This window comes from Schistocerca gregaria, chromosome 2 (genome assembly GCF_023897955.1).
Source record: "Schistocerca gregaria isolate iqSchGreg1 chromosome 2, iqSchGreg1.2, whole genome shotgun sequence".
NCBI classification, from domain to species: domain Eukaryota; kingdom Metazoa; phylum Arthropoda; class Insecta; order Orthoptera; family Acrididae; genus Schistocerca; species Schistocerca gregaria.
In genome coordinates this window covers 879,385,820-879,401,771 of record NC_064921.1, presented here as the reverse complement: position 1 = coordinate 879,401,771, position 15,952 = coordinate 879,385,820, and the positions used below count along the sequence as shown (strand labels likewise).

The following is a 15,952-nucleotide window of genomic DNA, read 5'->3' as shown; positions in this document are numbered from 1 at the left end:
TTCATTAATCCGATGAGACCGCTGACCTCGCTGTTTGGTCTCCTCCACGAAATCAGCCCAATCAACCTGCTTTCGAATCTTGTGGGGACTCTGTGGGGACTCTGTGGGGACTCTGTGGGGACTCTGTGGGGACTCTGGATACGACCGCGCCAGCAGTGCTGTGAGATCGCAATGGAGTACATTGTGAGTGTTGGTGTTACAGAGGAGCTGGACGGGAACGCGTTCTCACCTGTGGCCGGCGAGGGCCGCGACGGGCAGCCCGTGTTCCTGCCGCCTGCCCTGCAGGGCCGCAGCCGGCGGCTGTATCGCGTCAACCGCTTCAACCTGGTCGCCTCCGACCGCATCCCGCTCAACAGGTCGCTGCCCGACGTCCGCAGCAAGAGGTGAGTCGCGCGGCCACCGGCCTGCCGCTGTGCTCAACTACCTCCACGCGCTCGCTTTGCTCGTCTGTACAGAACCCTCACGATCAGTATTGTGAAATCGTCTTTGCAACAACAGGAAAATACCAATTTTTCTCACCACGCACGTTTCAGTTCGTGATTTCTCAGGTTCTCTCTGCGCGATTGGTCCATACTGTTCTTCGGATGTTATTGCGAGTTGTTGCTTCCACTAAAAGCACAGAACGATGTGTGGCTGTAAGATAATGGGACTATTGCTGTAAAACATTCTTTAAAAAACACACATACTTAGTGATAATTCAGTTAGTTCTTGGAGGACCATAGACATCCTAATAACTTGAACACACAGTATTAACGTTCCACAATGATATTTAATAGTTCGTTGTACGCCGGTTTCGGCTTCTTCCGACATCGTCAGATAACTTAATATTAAACACACAGTCCACACAACTTCATCGAGAATTCATAGCTGTTCAAATGGCTCTGAGCACTATGGGACTTAACATTTATGGTCATCAGTCCCCTAGAACTTAGAACTACTTAAACCTAACTAACCTAAGGACATCACACAGCACCCAGTCATCACGAGGCAGAGAAAATCCCTGACCCCACCGGTAATCAAACCCGGGCGCGGGAAGTGAGAACGTTACCGCACGACCACGAGCTGCGGACAATTCATAGCTGTACAAAGACTGTTGTACAAAGATATGTGACACTTTATAGCTATATCGACACAAAACACAAGCATAATGCAGTACCTAAAGGGGCTCCGAACAAATATACTGAAGAACCAAAGAAACTGGTACGCCTGCCTAATACAGTATAGGGTCTCCGCGAGCATGCAGAAGGACCGCAAGACAACGTGGCATGGACTGGACTAATGTTTGAAGTAGTGCTGGAGGCAACAGACAAAATAAATGCTGCACGGCTGTCCATAAATCCGGAAGGGCACGAGGGGGTGGTCTCTTCTGAATAGTACGTTGCAAGGCATCCCAGATATGCTAGATAATGTTCATGTCTGGGGACTTTGGTGGCCAGCGGAAGTGTTTAAACCCAGAAAAGAGTGTTCCTGGAGGCACTCCGTAGCAATTCTGGACGTGTGGGGTGTCGCACTGTCCTGCTGGAATTTTCCAAGTCCGTCGTAATGCACAATTGACATGAATGGATGCAGGTGATCAAACAGGATGCTTACTTACGTGTCACCTGTCAGAGTCCCATACCACTCCAACTGCACTCGCCCCGCACAATTACAGAGCCTCCACCAGCTTGAACAGTCTCCTGCTGACATGCAGGGTGCATGGACTCATGAGGCTGTCTCCACAGTCGTACACGCTCGTCCCCTCGATACAATCTAAAACGAGAATTGTAGGACCAGGCAACATTTTTCTAGAGACCAATAGTACAGCGTCGGTGACGACGGGCCCAGGCGAAACGTAAAGCTTTACGTCGCGCAGTCATAAAGGGTACACGGGTGGCCCTTAATCTCCGAAAGTCCATATCGATGATGTTTCGTTGAAGATTCGCATGCTGACACTTGTTGGTGGCCCAGCATTGAAACCTGCAGCAATTTGTGGAAGGGCTGCACTTCTGTCATTCTGAACGATTCTCTTCAGTCGTCATTCGTCCGATTTTTGCAGGATGTCGGAGATTTGATGATTACCGGATTCCTGATATTGGTCGTACGGCGAAATCCCCACCTCATCGCTACCTCGGAGATGCTGCGTCTCCTCACTCGTGCGCCGACTGCAACACCTCATTCAAACTGACTTACATCTTCATAACCTGCCTAACAACTGCGCCAGACATTTGTCGTCTTGCATGGGCGTTGCCAACCGCAGCCCCGTATTCTACCTGTTTACATACACTATCTGATCAAAGATGTCCAGACACCCCCAAAAACATACTTTTTTCACATAAGGTTCATTGTGCTGCCACCTAATGCTAGGTACTCCATATCAACGATCGCAGTACTCATTAGACATTGGGAGAGAGCAGAACGGGCGCTTCGCAGAACTCACGGACTTCGGACGTAGTAAGGTTATTGGGTGTCACTTGTGTCAAACGTCTGTACGCGAGATTTCCACATTCCTAAACATCCCTAGATATAGTGTTTCCGATGTGATAGTGAAGTGGAAACGTGAAGGCACACGTACAGCACAAAAGCGTACATGCCGAACTCGTCTGTTGACTGACAGAGACCGCCGACAGCTGAGGACGGTCGTAATGTGTAATAGCCAGACATCTATCCAGACCGTCACACAGTAATTCCAAACTGCATCAGGATCCACTGTGAGTACCATAACAGTTAGGCGGTGTGTGAGGAAATTTGGATTTCGTGGTAGAGCGGCTGCCCATAAGCGACACATCACGCCGCTACTTGCCAAACGACGCCTCTCTTGGTACAAGCAGCGTAAACATTCGACAATTGAACAGGAGAAAAACGTTGTGTGGAGTGATGAATCACGGTACACAATGTGGCGATCCGATGGGAGGGTATGAGTATGGCGAATGCCTGGTGAACGTCATTTGCCAGCGTATATAGTGCCAATAGTAAAATTCGTAGGCGGTGGTGTAATGGTGTGGTCGTGTTTTTCATGGAAGGGGCTTGTACCCCTTGTTTTTTGCGTGGCGCTATCACAGCACAGGCCTACATTGATGTTCTAAACACCTTGTTGCTTCCCACTGTTGAAGAGCACCCGGGGATGGTGATTGCATCTTTCAGCACGATCGAGAACCTGTTCATAATGCACGGCATGTGGCGGAGTGGTTACACGACAATAACACCTTGTAATGGACTGGCCTGCACAGAGTCCTGGCCTGAATCCCATAGAACACCTTTGGGATATTTCGGAACGCCTACTTCGTGCCAGGCCTCACCGACCGACAGATACCTCTCCTCAGTGCAGTACTGCGTGAGAAGGGCTGCCGTTACCCAAAAAACTTCCAGCACCTGATTGAACATATGCCTGCGAGAGTGGAAGCTGTCATCAAGGCTACAGGCGGGGCAACGCCATATCGAATTCCAGCATTACCGATGGAGGCGCCACGAACTTTTAAGTTGTTTTCAGCCAGAGGTTGGGATACTTTTTATTACATAGTGTGTCTCTCTATTCGAATACGCAGTTTCTTTGGCGCTTCAGTCTAAATCTTATATTACAGTATATTCAGATATTAAAACTGAGTGAATTAATGAGCCAAATATGTTGTACAAGTGAGTAATGGCACAGGCTAAACTGTCGAACGGACAAAATGCTTAATGCGATGAACAGGCTGAAAGATGAGGGTAGAGGGGGAGAAGGAAGTCTATGGAGTGTGAGTGTGGAACAGTTACAACAATCTTATTATCTAATGGTGAGAGAAATAACAACTGGCTGCTGCTACTTTAGTAAGGATTAGTAGTGAAACTGTGTTTAGTTGTTAAGCAGGATTTTTAGATTGTTGTTGTTGTTGTTGTTGTTGTTGCTGCTGCTGTTGACTTCAGTCCTGAGACTGGTTTGATGCAGCTCTCCATGCTACTCTATCCTGTGCAAGCTTCTTCATCTCCCAGTACTTACTGCAGCATACATCCTTCTGAATCTGCTTAGTGTATTCATCTCTTGGTCTGCCTCTACGATTTTTACCCTCCACGCTGGCCTCCAGTACTAAATTGGTGATCCATTGATGCTTCAGAACATATCCTACCAATCGATCCCTTCTTCTAGTCAAGTTGTGCCACAAACTCCTCTGGTCCCCAGTCCTATTCAGTACTTCCTCATTAGTTATGTGATCTACCCATCTAATCTTCAGCATTCTTCTGTAGCAACACATTTCGAAAATTTCAATTCTCTTCTGGTCGAAACTATTTATCGTCCATGTTTCACTTCCATACATGGCTACACTCCATTCAAAAACTTTCACAAACGACTTCCTGACATTTAAACCTATACTCGATGTTAACAAATTTTTCTTCTTCAGAAACACTTTCCTTGCCATTGCCAGTCTACGTTTTATATCCTCTCTACTTCGACCATCATCAGTTATTTTGCTCCCCAAATAGCAAAACTCCTTTACTACTTTAAGTGTGTCATTTCCTAATCTAATTCCCTCAGCATCACCCGATTTAATTCGACTACATTCCATTATCCTCGTTTTGCTTTTGTTGCTGTTCATCTTATACCCTCCTTTGAAGACAGTGTCCATTCCGTTCAACTGCTCTTGCAAGTCCTTTGCTGTCTCTGACAGAATTACAATGTCATCGGCGTACCTCAAAGTTTTTATTTCTTCTCCATGGATTTTAATTATTTCTCCAAATTTTTGTTTTGTTTCGTTTACTCCTTGCTCAAAATAGAAGGTGAATAACATCAGGGCTATGCCACTACTCTGTCTCACTCCATTTCCAACCACTGCTTCCCTTTTCATGTCCCTCGACTCTTGTAACTGCCATCTGGTTTCTGTACAAACTGTAAATAGCCTTTCGCTCCCTGTATTTTACCCCTGCCATGCTAGAAACGTAGGTTTGCCTTTCCTTAATCTATCTTCTAAGGTAAGTCGTAGGGTCAGTATTGCCTCACGTGTTCCAATATTTCTACGGAATCCAAGCTGATCCTCCCTGAGGTCGGCTTCTACCAGTTATCCATTTGTCTGTAAAGAACTCGCGGTAGTATTTTGCAGCTGTGACTTATTAAACTAATAGTTTGGTAATTTTCACACCTGTCAGACCTGCATTCTTTGGAATTGGAATTATTATATTCTTCTTGAAGTCGAAGGGTATTTCGCCTGTCTCATACATCTTGCTCACCAGATGGAAGAGTTTTGTCATGGCTGGCTCTCCCAAGGCTATCAGTAGCTCGATCAATTTTTTGTCTACTCCCGGGGCATTGTTTCGACTTAAGTCTTTCAATACTTTGTAGGAATCTTCGCGCAGTATCATATCATCCATTTCATCTTCATCTACGTCCTCTTCCATTTCCATAATATTGCCCTCGAGTTCATCTCCCTTACTCCTTCCACCTTTCAGCTTTCCATTTTCTTCTTAGTACTGGTTTTTCATCTGCAGTCTTGATGTTCATGCAGGTGGTTTTCTTTTCTCCAAAGATATCTATAATTCTCATGTAGGCAGCATCTATCTTACCCTAGTGATATATGGCTATACAACCTTACATTTGCCCTCTAGCCTTTCCGCTTAGGCATTTTCCACTTCGTGTCAATCACTTTAAGACCTTTCTATTCCCTTTCACTTGTTTCATTTATTATTTTTTTTTATTTTCTCCTCTCATTTATTAATATTAATATCTCTTGTGTTACCCAACGATTTCTACTAGCCATCGACTTTTTACCAACTTCATCCGCTGCCGCCTTCACTATTTCATCTCTAAAAGCTACCCATTTTTCTTCTACTGTATACCTCACCCCTGTTATTGTCAATCGTTCCTTAATGCCCTCCCTGACACACTCTACAACCTCTGGTTCTGTCAGTTTATCCAGGTCCCATCTCCTTAAATTCCCACCTTTTTGCAGTTTCTTCAGTTTTAATCTATAGTTCATAACCAATAGATTATGGTCAGAGTCCACATCTGCTCCTGGAAATGTCTTACAATTTAAAACCTTGTTCCTAAATCTCTGTCTTGCCATTATGTAATCTGAAATTGCAGATGTGACCTTGGGGAATAAGTAAGTCACATGGAGTCACGTGGTGCTAGGTCAGACAAATAATATGCGTGGTCTGTGAATGGGACGCTGTACTTCCCCAGAAACCTCTTTAACAGACAACGCGTTATGAGCCGATGGATTGTCTTGTGGCAGAACGCGTTTCTTGCTCTTCCGCAATGCGAGTCGTTTTCTTCGTATTTTCTCGTGGAGTTGAGCAAGAACCTCAAGATGTTAATCTTGATTAACAGTTTGACCTACAGGAACCCAGTGAAGACACACACTTAGGACCATTTTCAATTGTATTCAAAGTGTCGGTACAAACATTTTCACGAGTACCTTTTTCTTCAAATGTGAGAATTGTCAGCTGGAGTTTCGCACACCCTTCTCTCATTTTAAACAGATCATATAAAATTTGCCACAGTTTCTGCAACCCATCGAATACTCAACAGTCATATCGAATTACATAACCTATTTTTTCGATACTTTCATCTGTTTTAAAGGGCGTCCCGGGCCTGAGTGATCGTCAACGGCTTCTTGGCCGTCTTGGAAACGCTTGAACCATTCAGAAACTCGCGTACTTGATAAACGGTCTTCTGTATACAAATCTTCTAGTAAAAGTTAGGTTTCAGGAGGATTTATTTTTCCAAGTTACATGTTAAATTTCACGACATATCATTGCTCTATTATTACACTTACCATTTTTTCCGGCAAAACAAGGTAACAGCTCATGCAGAAACGAAGGATACGGCCACACTGATTTGTCTACATGTACCAGATATGGCGGCGCAGTCGGCTGAGAAGGCATTGCGATTCACAGCTATTGGTCGTTAATCTCTGACACATGCCTATTTGCTATGTGACAGCATCAGTTACGGTGTTTTGTAGCCACACCTCGTATTTCAACGACCGACACAGGCGCTACACTCAGGTGCTGCGAGTTCTGTGGTTGTGTGTACTCGCCACCGCCACCTCCACCCCATCCAGACTGTCTTCTATTGTTGGTCTCACGCCGCTATTTATAGCAGAGTTCGATTCCCCACGTTTATTATGCCATTTGCAGCTCTTTTTGTTTTTCAGGTCTCGCACCGATATTCCGCGGAACTCAAATTCCCTCAGTGATTTCCCGACTTACATTATTAAAATCTCGCTGGCGCCACTTCCACCAGAGTCAGAAAACACTGAGAGAATTTGCATTTCTCGGAATATCAGTGCGAGACCTGAAAACAAGAGCCCCAAAGCGGCATAATGATCGTGAGGAATCGAACTCTGCTATAAATAGCGGCATGAGACCAACAATAGTTCACAACCTGATTGGAGTCCGGGCAGCGAGTAGACGTAACCGCAGCACCTTTCGCGCTCCAATACTTTTTCTGTACACTGGTTTACTTTGGTTAATTGTATGTTGCAAACAAATGAGATTAATTATTATTATACTGGAACTGGCATCTTATTAAATGAACAGTTTAGTTACTGTAACTCAGTAGAGTGCACAACATATCCATCTCTACTACAACTGTCGTAATAATGTTCTGAAATTATTTCTGTTATCAAACATAATGAAGTTACCGTACGCAATGCTTAAAGAACCTCAAACCTTGCTGTGGATTTTTCGTGAGCATAAATTATTAATCAGTGCCACGGCTAGCACTAGAGCATGAGACTATTTACCAGTCCAGAATTTTTGCATAGCAAGATTTTCTTTTGAAACAAGAAAGTATTTTAACTTTGACACTGTTAAAGTTTACGATATTAGCAGCCCGCGTCCGCCTGTGAAACGCAACGTAAAATCTACTGCTTTGTACTCCGATCTCGCACTGCTGTAACAAGCAATTTTAAATTCACTTTGTACCTGACCGCTTATCGCTGTATGATGCCCTTATCAGACTTGAATCTGCCGCAGCTGCTGCTCGTTCCGCGTGTCGCAACTCTGCACTTAAAAGGCTGAAAATGTCTTAAATAAGTGGGTAAAATACCAGGCGAGCTTTCTAATAATACCATGCGAGTCCTCATTAAATAACTATATTTAAAATTCGAATAATAACAACTTGAGACACGTTTCTTTATAATCAGCGCCTAATGGCGTCCTGCTTACAATCTTGACAAAAGAAAGCTACCTATGCGTTAAACATAGTGTCACAGGTTCCTCCTCTCTATGTGGCTCCAAGACAACGACATTATTATTCTTACACTACTATTTATACAGGGTGTTACGAAAAGGTACGGCCAAACTTTCAGGAAACTTTCCTCACACACAAATAAAGAAAAGATGTTACGTGGACATGTGTCCGGAAGCGCTTAATTTCCATGTTAGAGCTCATTTTAGTTTCGTCAGTATGTACTGTACTTCCTCCATTCACCGCCAGTTGGCCCAATTGAAGGAAGGTAATGTTGACTTCGGTGCTTGTGTTGACATGCGACTTATTGCTCTACAGTACTATCATCAAGCACATCAGTACGTAGCATCAACAGGTTACTGTTAATCACGAACGTGGTTTTGCAGTCAGTGCAATGTTTACAAATGCGGAGTTGGCAGATGTCCATTTGATGTATGGATTAGCACGGGGCAATAGCCGTGGCGCGGTACGTTTGTATCGAGACAGATTTCCAGAACGAAGGTGTCCCGACAGGACGACGTTAGAAGCAATTAATCGGCGTCTTAGGGAGCACGGAACATTCCAGCCTATGACTCGCGACTGGGGAAGACCTAGAACGAAGAGGACACCTGCAATGGACGAGGCAATTCTTCGTGCCGATGACGATAACCCTAATGTCAGCGTCAGCGTTGACCACGTCATTGTATGGAGAGTGCTACGGGAGAACCAGTTGTTTCCGTACCGTGTAGAGCGTGTGCAGACCTATCAGCAGCTGTTTGGCCTCCACGGGTACACTTCTGCGAATGGTTCATCCAGCTGTGTGTCAATCCTCATTTCAGTGCAAATGTTCTCTTTACGTATGGGGCTTCATTCCAACGTGATCAAATTGTAAATTTTCACAATCAACATGTGTGGGCTGACGAGAATCCGCACGCAATTGTGCAATCACGTCATCAACACAGATTTTCTGTGAACGTTTGGGCAGGCATTGTTGGTGATGTCTTGATTGGGCCCCATGTTCTTCCACCTATGCTCAATGGAGCACGTTATCGTGATTTCATACGGGATGCTCTACCTGTGCTGCTATAACATGTGCCTTTACAAGTACGACACAACATGTGGTTCATGCATTATGGAGCTCCTGCACATTTCAGTCGAAGTGTTCGTACGCTTCTCAAGAACAGATTCAGTGACCGACGGATTGGTAGAGGCGGACCAATTCCATGGCCTCCACGCTCTCCTGACCTCAACCCTCTTGACTTTCATTTATGGGGGCATTTGAAAGTTCTTGTCTACGCAACCCCGGTACCAAATGTAGAGACTCTTCGTGCTCGTATTGTGGACGGCTGTGATACAATACGCCATTCTCCAGGGCTGCATCAGCGCATCAGGGATTCCATGCGACGGTGGGTGGATGCATGTATCCTTGCAAACGGCGGACATTTTGAACATTTCCTGTAACAAAGTGATTGAAGTCACGCTGGTACGTTCTGTTGCTGTGTGTTTCCATTCAATGATTAATGTGATTTGAAGAGAAGTAATAAAATGAGCTCTAACATGGAAAGTAAGCGATTCCGGACAGATATCCACATAACATATTTTCTTTCTTTGTGTGTGAGGAATGTTTCCTGAAAGTCTGGCCGTACCGTTTTGTAATACCCTGTACAATGACTGATTGTCATGATATCTCCGAGTTTTACTTTGCTAATTCTTTTCTGAGGCCGTTTCAGAACTCGCCGACAGAGAGATTATTTCACAAATCCACTACGTAATCCATCACAAATACAAAATATATCATAATTATCTCTATTCTATTGTTAATCAGAGTCCACAGACGTAATCAGTGCCTATATATAAATAAAATTGCAATTGCATATGCGGCAGGGCGGTTCCTTCTGTCCCTTTACGACGTACCTGTGAACATAGTCTCAGCAGATCAACAGTAGGAAAGCCGAGCGAAACCTACTGTACTTCGACGTGAACCAGGCTGCAATTAAAGTCACTAATCTACGTTTCGGAAGAAAGTTTTCACACGAAATGAAAGGTTGGAAATTTTGTCCTTAATTAATATATTCTGAAACTTAGGTGAACAAGTATCACTGCCAAGCCCGTGCTAGTCTTAACACAGTCACTCACAATCACTTTCACTCACGTTAGCAAGTTTATGGTGCTGTATTTCCCAAAAAGGTAATAGCTACAAGAATACGGTTTGTTTTTGATTGAGAATGCTCGATAAATATTAGGTATGTCGGTACCTAATGCAGTCACAGTTTTTAGCCACTGAGCTGCTCAAAACGCCAAGCGGAATTTATGTCTTTCCTCGTCATAAAATTCACCTAAAAATTCCGAAATTTCTACACATCCATCGGAATATCTATGCCGTCAGTTTACAACACTTTCGATGTATGAAACACTGGTAGATCCGGCAACTTATCATTTCCATCGTAACTACTACTATTACACACGTCCGAACTGTTTCATGGCTAGGCTCCCACTCTTCTCTCGAATACTCTTAAGTCTTCTCTGCCAGCGGAGGAAGGTGCACGAAGAATATTGCTTTACCATTGGTCAGTTTACTCAACAGCCAATAGCAAAACAACACTCTCCCGCGTCAGTCCGTGCTTTTCGTCAATAACCAATCGCAAAATAGTAAAACTAACGACTGCACTTTTTACCGACGTAATTATTTAATATGCTGAAGTTTTGTTTATGCATAAAGTTATTTACTACTGTTATTTATACCTGAATTAAATTTCCCTTTACCACAAACTTACTTTACAAATATATTCTACGAAAATCCCCTTTGTCCACATCCATACTACTTCTAAATGTTCCCACACTGAATCCCACTACATAACTCGTTAAACAGTTATCTTCATATTAACTTAAGACGACACTCACGCATCATTCATACTGCTAAAATACATTTATAACATTTTACATACACAAAAAGACATAACAACACTTCATGAAAATACTAGAACAGTTCATGAAAAACATTCTATTACTTTAGTGCACTCTAGTGGGCACAATCAAAACCAAATCACAGTCACCTACCCAATACTGTCCTCTATCGGCTGATACATAAACTACGTGCGCGTCCAGTCTCGCGTCACCATCTATCACTATCCAGCTCTGAAATACGTCTCCCACTTAACCGCCTCCAAGGCAGGATCGGTATACGGCGCTACGCCTCACATAGTTATAAAGCATGTTTTTACCAGGAAACGTTACACATCCTGGGTCAGTCGTCTGAATACACTGAGATGACAAGGGGGCAGAAGGGACTGGCGGGGAGGGGGAGGGGGAGAGGGAGGGGGAGGGGAGATGTTCAAATGAACCACACTGAGAATCCTGGAGAACACCTGAAGCTTGCGTTTCGTCGTGTCAGGTATGATCCTAACACATTCTAAGAGGGAAAAAAAAAAGACGCACCACGGAGGAGTTTCCAAATTGGTCGGAAATCGGTAGGTGTAATGTATAAATACAGCCAAAAATGGTTATAGTTTTAGAAAAATCTGTTGATTTATTGGCACACAAACGGCATGCATACCTGCGGAGGAGAAAGTTACGGGGATAGGCCAGCAGTAGTTCAGCACCTTCTGCATACAAACTCTCAACCAGGCTAGTGTAAAAGGCGCCAGTGACCAAATAGTTGCCACAATGGTGGATAGCATTGAGACGGAAAACGAGGGATGGATGTGCAAATGCATAAACAAGCTCCCATAGTCTATTTTCCAACGGACAAGGGACCATTATAAACTAAGGAGGGTGATTCGATCTGCACGCCAGAAGTACCATTGAAGACACGCAGACCATTGAGGTACCGCATACCTTGGGCTGCCATGTAAGACATGTGGGAGGACCAAGAGAGTTTCCTATCGAGCAGGAGCCCCAGGATTTTCGTAATATAAATAAATAGTAGTATAATAACTTTTCTGGAGACTAGAAATCTACTCTGTAGGAATCAGCATGGATTTCGAAAAAGACGATCGTGTGAAACCCAGCTCGGGCTATTCGTCCACGAGACTCAGAGGGCCAAAGACACGGGTTCCCAGGTAGATGCCGTGTTTCTTGACTTCCGCAAGGCGTTCGATACAGTTCCCCACTGTCGTTTAATGAACAAAGTAAGGGCATATGGACTATCAGACCAATTGTGTGATTGAATTGAAGAGTTCCTAGACAGCAGAACGCAGCATGTCATTCTCAATGGAGAGAAGTCTTCCGAAGTAAGAGTGATTTCAGGTGTGCCGCAGGGGAGTGTCGTAGGACCATTGCTATTCACAATGTACATAAATGACCTTGTGGATGACATCGGAAGTTCACTGAGGCTTTTTGCTGATGGTGCTGTGGTATATCGAGAGATTGTAACAATGGAAAATTGTACTGAAATGCAGGAGGATCTGCAGCGAATTGACGCATGGTGCAGGGAATGGCAGTTAAATTTCAGTGTAGACAAGTGTAATGTGCTGCGAATACATAGAAAGAAGTATCCTTTATCATTTATCAACAATATCGCCGGTCAGCAACTGGAAGGAGCTAATTCCATAAACTATCTGGGAGTAGGCATTAGGAGTGATTTAAAATGGAATGAACATATAAAGTTGATCGTCGGTAAAGCAGATGTCAGACAGATTCATTGGAAGAATCCTAAGGAAATGCAGTCCGAAAACAAAGGAAGTAGGTTACAGTACACTTGTTCGCCCACTACTTCAATACTGCTCAGCAGTGTGGGATCCATACCAGATAGGGTTGATAGAAGAGATAGAGAAGATACAACGGAGAGCAGCACGCTTCGTTACAGGATCATTTAATAATCGCGAAAGCGTTACGGAGATGATAGATTAACTCCAGTGGAAGACTCTGCAAGAGAGACGCTCAGTAGCTCGGTACGGGCTTTTGTTGAAGCTTCGAGAACATACCTTCACCGAGGAGTCAAGCAGTATATTGCTCCCACCTACGTATACCTCGCAAAGAGACCATGAGGATAAAATCAGAAAGATTTGAGCCCACACCGAGGCATACCGACAATCCTTCATTCCACAAACAATTCGAGACTGGAATAGAAGGAAGAACCGGTAGAGGTACTCAAGGTACCCTCCGCCACACACCGTCAGGTGGCTTGCGGAGTATGGCTGTAGATGTAGATGTAGTTTCAGTGAATGGAAGAGCAACAGGCACAAGATGTAAAGACGGTGGGAGAAGACAATTGTGCCAGTTTTGTCAGTGGGAAAACAAAATCCACTGTTGATGTTCCACGAGTAAAGACAATTAAGAAATAACTGAGACAGGTCCGTGAAAAAGTGCAGTAGGTGGCAAAATCGTCAACAAAAAGGGAGCAAGAGATACCCGGTGGTAGACAGGCCATTATACGGTTAATGGCGATAGCGAGGAAATCAATGCCCCTGGAACCCTGAGGAACACCGTTTTCCTAGATAAAGGTGTCCAAGAAGGCAGAATCCAAACATGTTTCGAAACGTCATTCTTTTAAGGGGGGTAGGACGTCAAACGGGCCGACTTGGAGCAGGAGAGGCACCACAGGACATTTTAATTTCCACTGTCTATAGTTTTACAAATAAATTCATAAAACATTGTCAGCATGACCAGGAAGGATTCGGGATTCACACTCATAGCAGTGGAAGTTCGAAAACATAACGAAATAATTTTTTTTACATGTGAAATTTCATCATTTTTTCGCTTACTATTGGCTACATTTGTTGCTATAGGTACATTTTTCTTCACAAGTAAGAGAGAGTCTTTGATGAATTTTGAACAGCATACAAACCATACTTATAGGTGTATAAAGCTCCAGAATTTTCCAAACCTATTAAAAACTGTGGCAAAAACTGAGTTAATTAACTACAAAATTTGATTTTTTTTCTAAACATTAATTTTAAAACGTAACAGCGCATTCATTTTTTCATAAATTAAATAGATTCTAGAGTTTCAGACATTTGTAAGTATGGTTTGTATGCTGTGCAAAATTTATCGAACAGTCTCTGTTACTTATGAAGAAAAGTGTTCCTATAGCAACAAATGCAGCCAATAGTAAGTGAAAAAATGATGAAATTTCAGATGTAAAAAATTATTTTGTTATGTTTTAAAACTTCCGCTGCTACGAGTGTGAATCCTGAATCCTTCCTGGTCATGCTGACAAAGTTTTATGAATTTACTTGGAAAAGTATAGAGAGTGGAAATCGAAATGTCATGTGGTGCCTCTCCTCCTCCAAGTCGGCCCGTTTGACGTCCTACCCCCCTTAAAAAATTCTAAAGGAAACGGGACAGGCGGCCACTGAAGCCCCACGTTTAGAGAGCATGTAAGGTGCCTGTTCCTGAGCAGGTGTCGCAGGCTTTCTCCGACTCTAAAAACACGCCACAGTCTGGGATTTCCGCAGCTTCACCAACGGAGCAAGTCGATAACGCGATGGTCCACGTCTGACTCTTCTGGAAGCAGCTATTCGGCTTGGCACTAACTGAATGTTGTTGGATGTCGTCCTGAGGGATATCACGCCAAATTCTGTCCAATCGGTGCGATAGATCGTCAAAATACCGAGGTCGCTGGAGGGCCCTGCCCATAATCCTCCAAACATTCTCGACTGGCGAAAGATCCGGTGACCTTGCTGGCCAAGTGTGACGTCCCTTGTGATGGGGCCACTTGTGACGTCCGTTTGAGATTCGTGGCGTCGTATACAAAAAATTATTTATATATATTTTTCATTTTTAATTTATCAGCATGTGACGTCGGGTGTCATTCGACGAAGTATACAAAGGAAATTACATGCATGCTTTTTCTCTCAGGGATATTGTCTATTCTTATCACTTATTTACGTGCATAAGTAAATATGAAACGGGTTCTTGAAGGGCCTCAGTTATTCAAGTACCAACTTTAGATTTTGCACGTGATGACTAAAATATAGTTGCCGTTAACTGTATTGAATGTAATTTTGTTAATTTCTACTTATTGATTGAAAAGCAAGGCTTGAGAGAATTTCGATTGTTGCCGTGGAGCGGCCAAGATAAAACTTACTGAACTCATGGAATCTGCATAGTTTTAAAACATGTACTTCAACGTAAATTAATTATCTGTTGCAATTAAAAAAGGTTCTTATAACGAAATCTCTCGCATTTACAGTTACTGTTAACACTAAAAATTAACACTTCGGCGCGCAATGGCCGACCAGAGGCTGCATCGGAAGATGAACTCGCAGCGCAAATTACTGAAAAAATGCTTATTAAAAATAATTAGCAACTGAGAGAATTTGAGGTGACAACTATTACAAAGAAATTCATTTTATAATAATAATAACAAGTTTATTTAAGCAGAAATACGAGAAACGCACAGAAAATGTGTAGCCACTCAATGGCTGCCTTCCGTATAGCGAAACAAAACAGTGTGTCTATCACAAAATACGTCCTTCCTCCTCGGCCGTACAATCGCACCTCTTTCCATCCATTTTTATTTTCATAGACATTAAATAAAGATGCTATCGCTGGATATCAGTTGTTTCAAGAACATTAAATATATCTTGTACACAAATTATATTCATAAAATACCTAAACTACGATTTACAACCGCTAAAAATGTCAATATTTGTGAGGCGTAACGTCACACAAGGTAGGGTTTGACAAGCACGAAAACAAGCAGTAGAAACTCCGCCGTGTGTTGGTGGGCATTATATTGCTGGAGTGAAAGCCCATGATGGCTTGCGAATAAGGTTAACAAAATTGGGTTTAGTGGTCTCGCGGTCGCGTTCTCGCTTCCCAAGCACGGCGTCCCGGGTTCGATTCTCGGCGGGGTCAAGGATTTTCACCTGCTTCGAAACGACTGGGTGT

The 15,952-nt window shown here is 43.4% G+C and overlaps 1 protein-coding gene across 2 annotated transcripts in view; it reads left to right on the top strand.

Moving 5' to 3' along the window:
- The window catches only part of LOC126335288 (polypeptide N-acetylgalactosaminyltransferase 3-like), a 337,479-nt gene that overhangs the window by 186,793 nt on the left and 134,734 nt on the right, over window positions 1-15,952 (top strand). For both annotated transcript variants that reach the window (XM_049998376.1, XM_049998377.1), the window contains exon 4: window positions 203-383. In XM_049998376.1, the coding sequence (XP_049854333.1) occupies window positions 203-383 (181 nt within the window). The remainder of the gene's footprint in view (window positions 1-202; window positions 384-15,952) is intronic.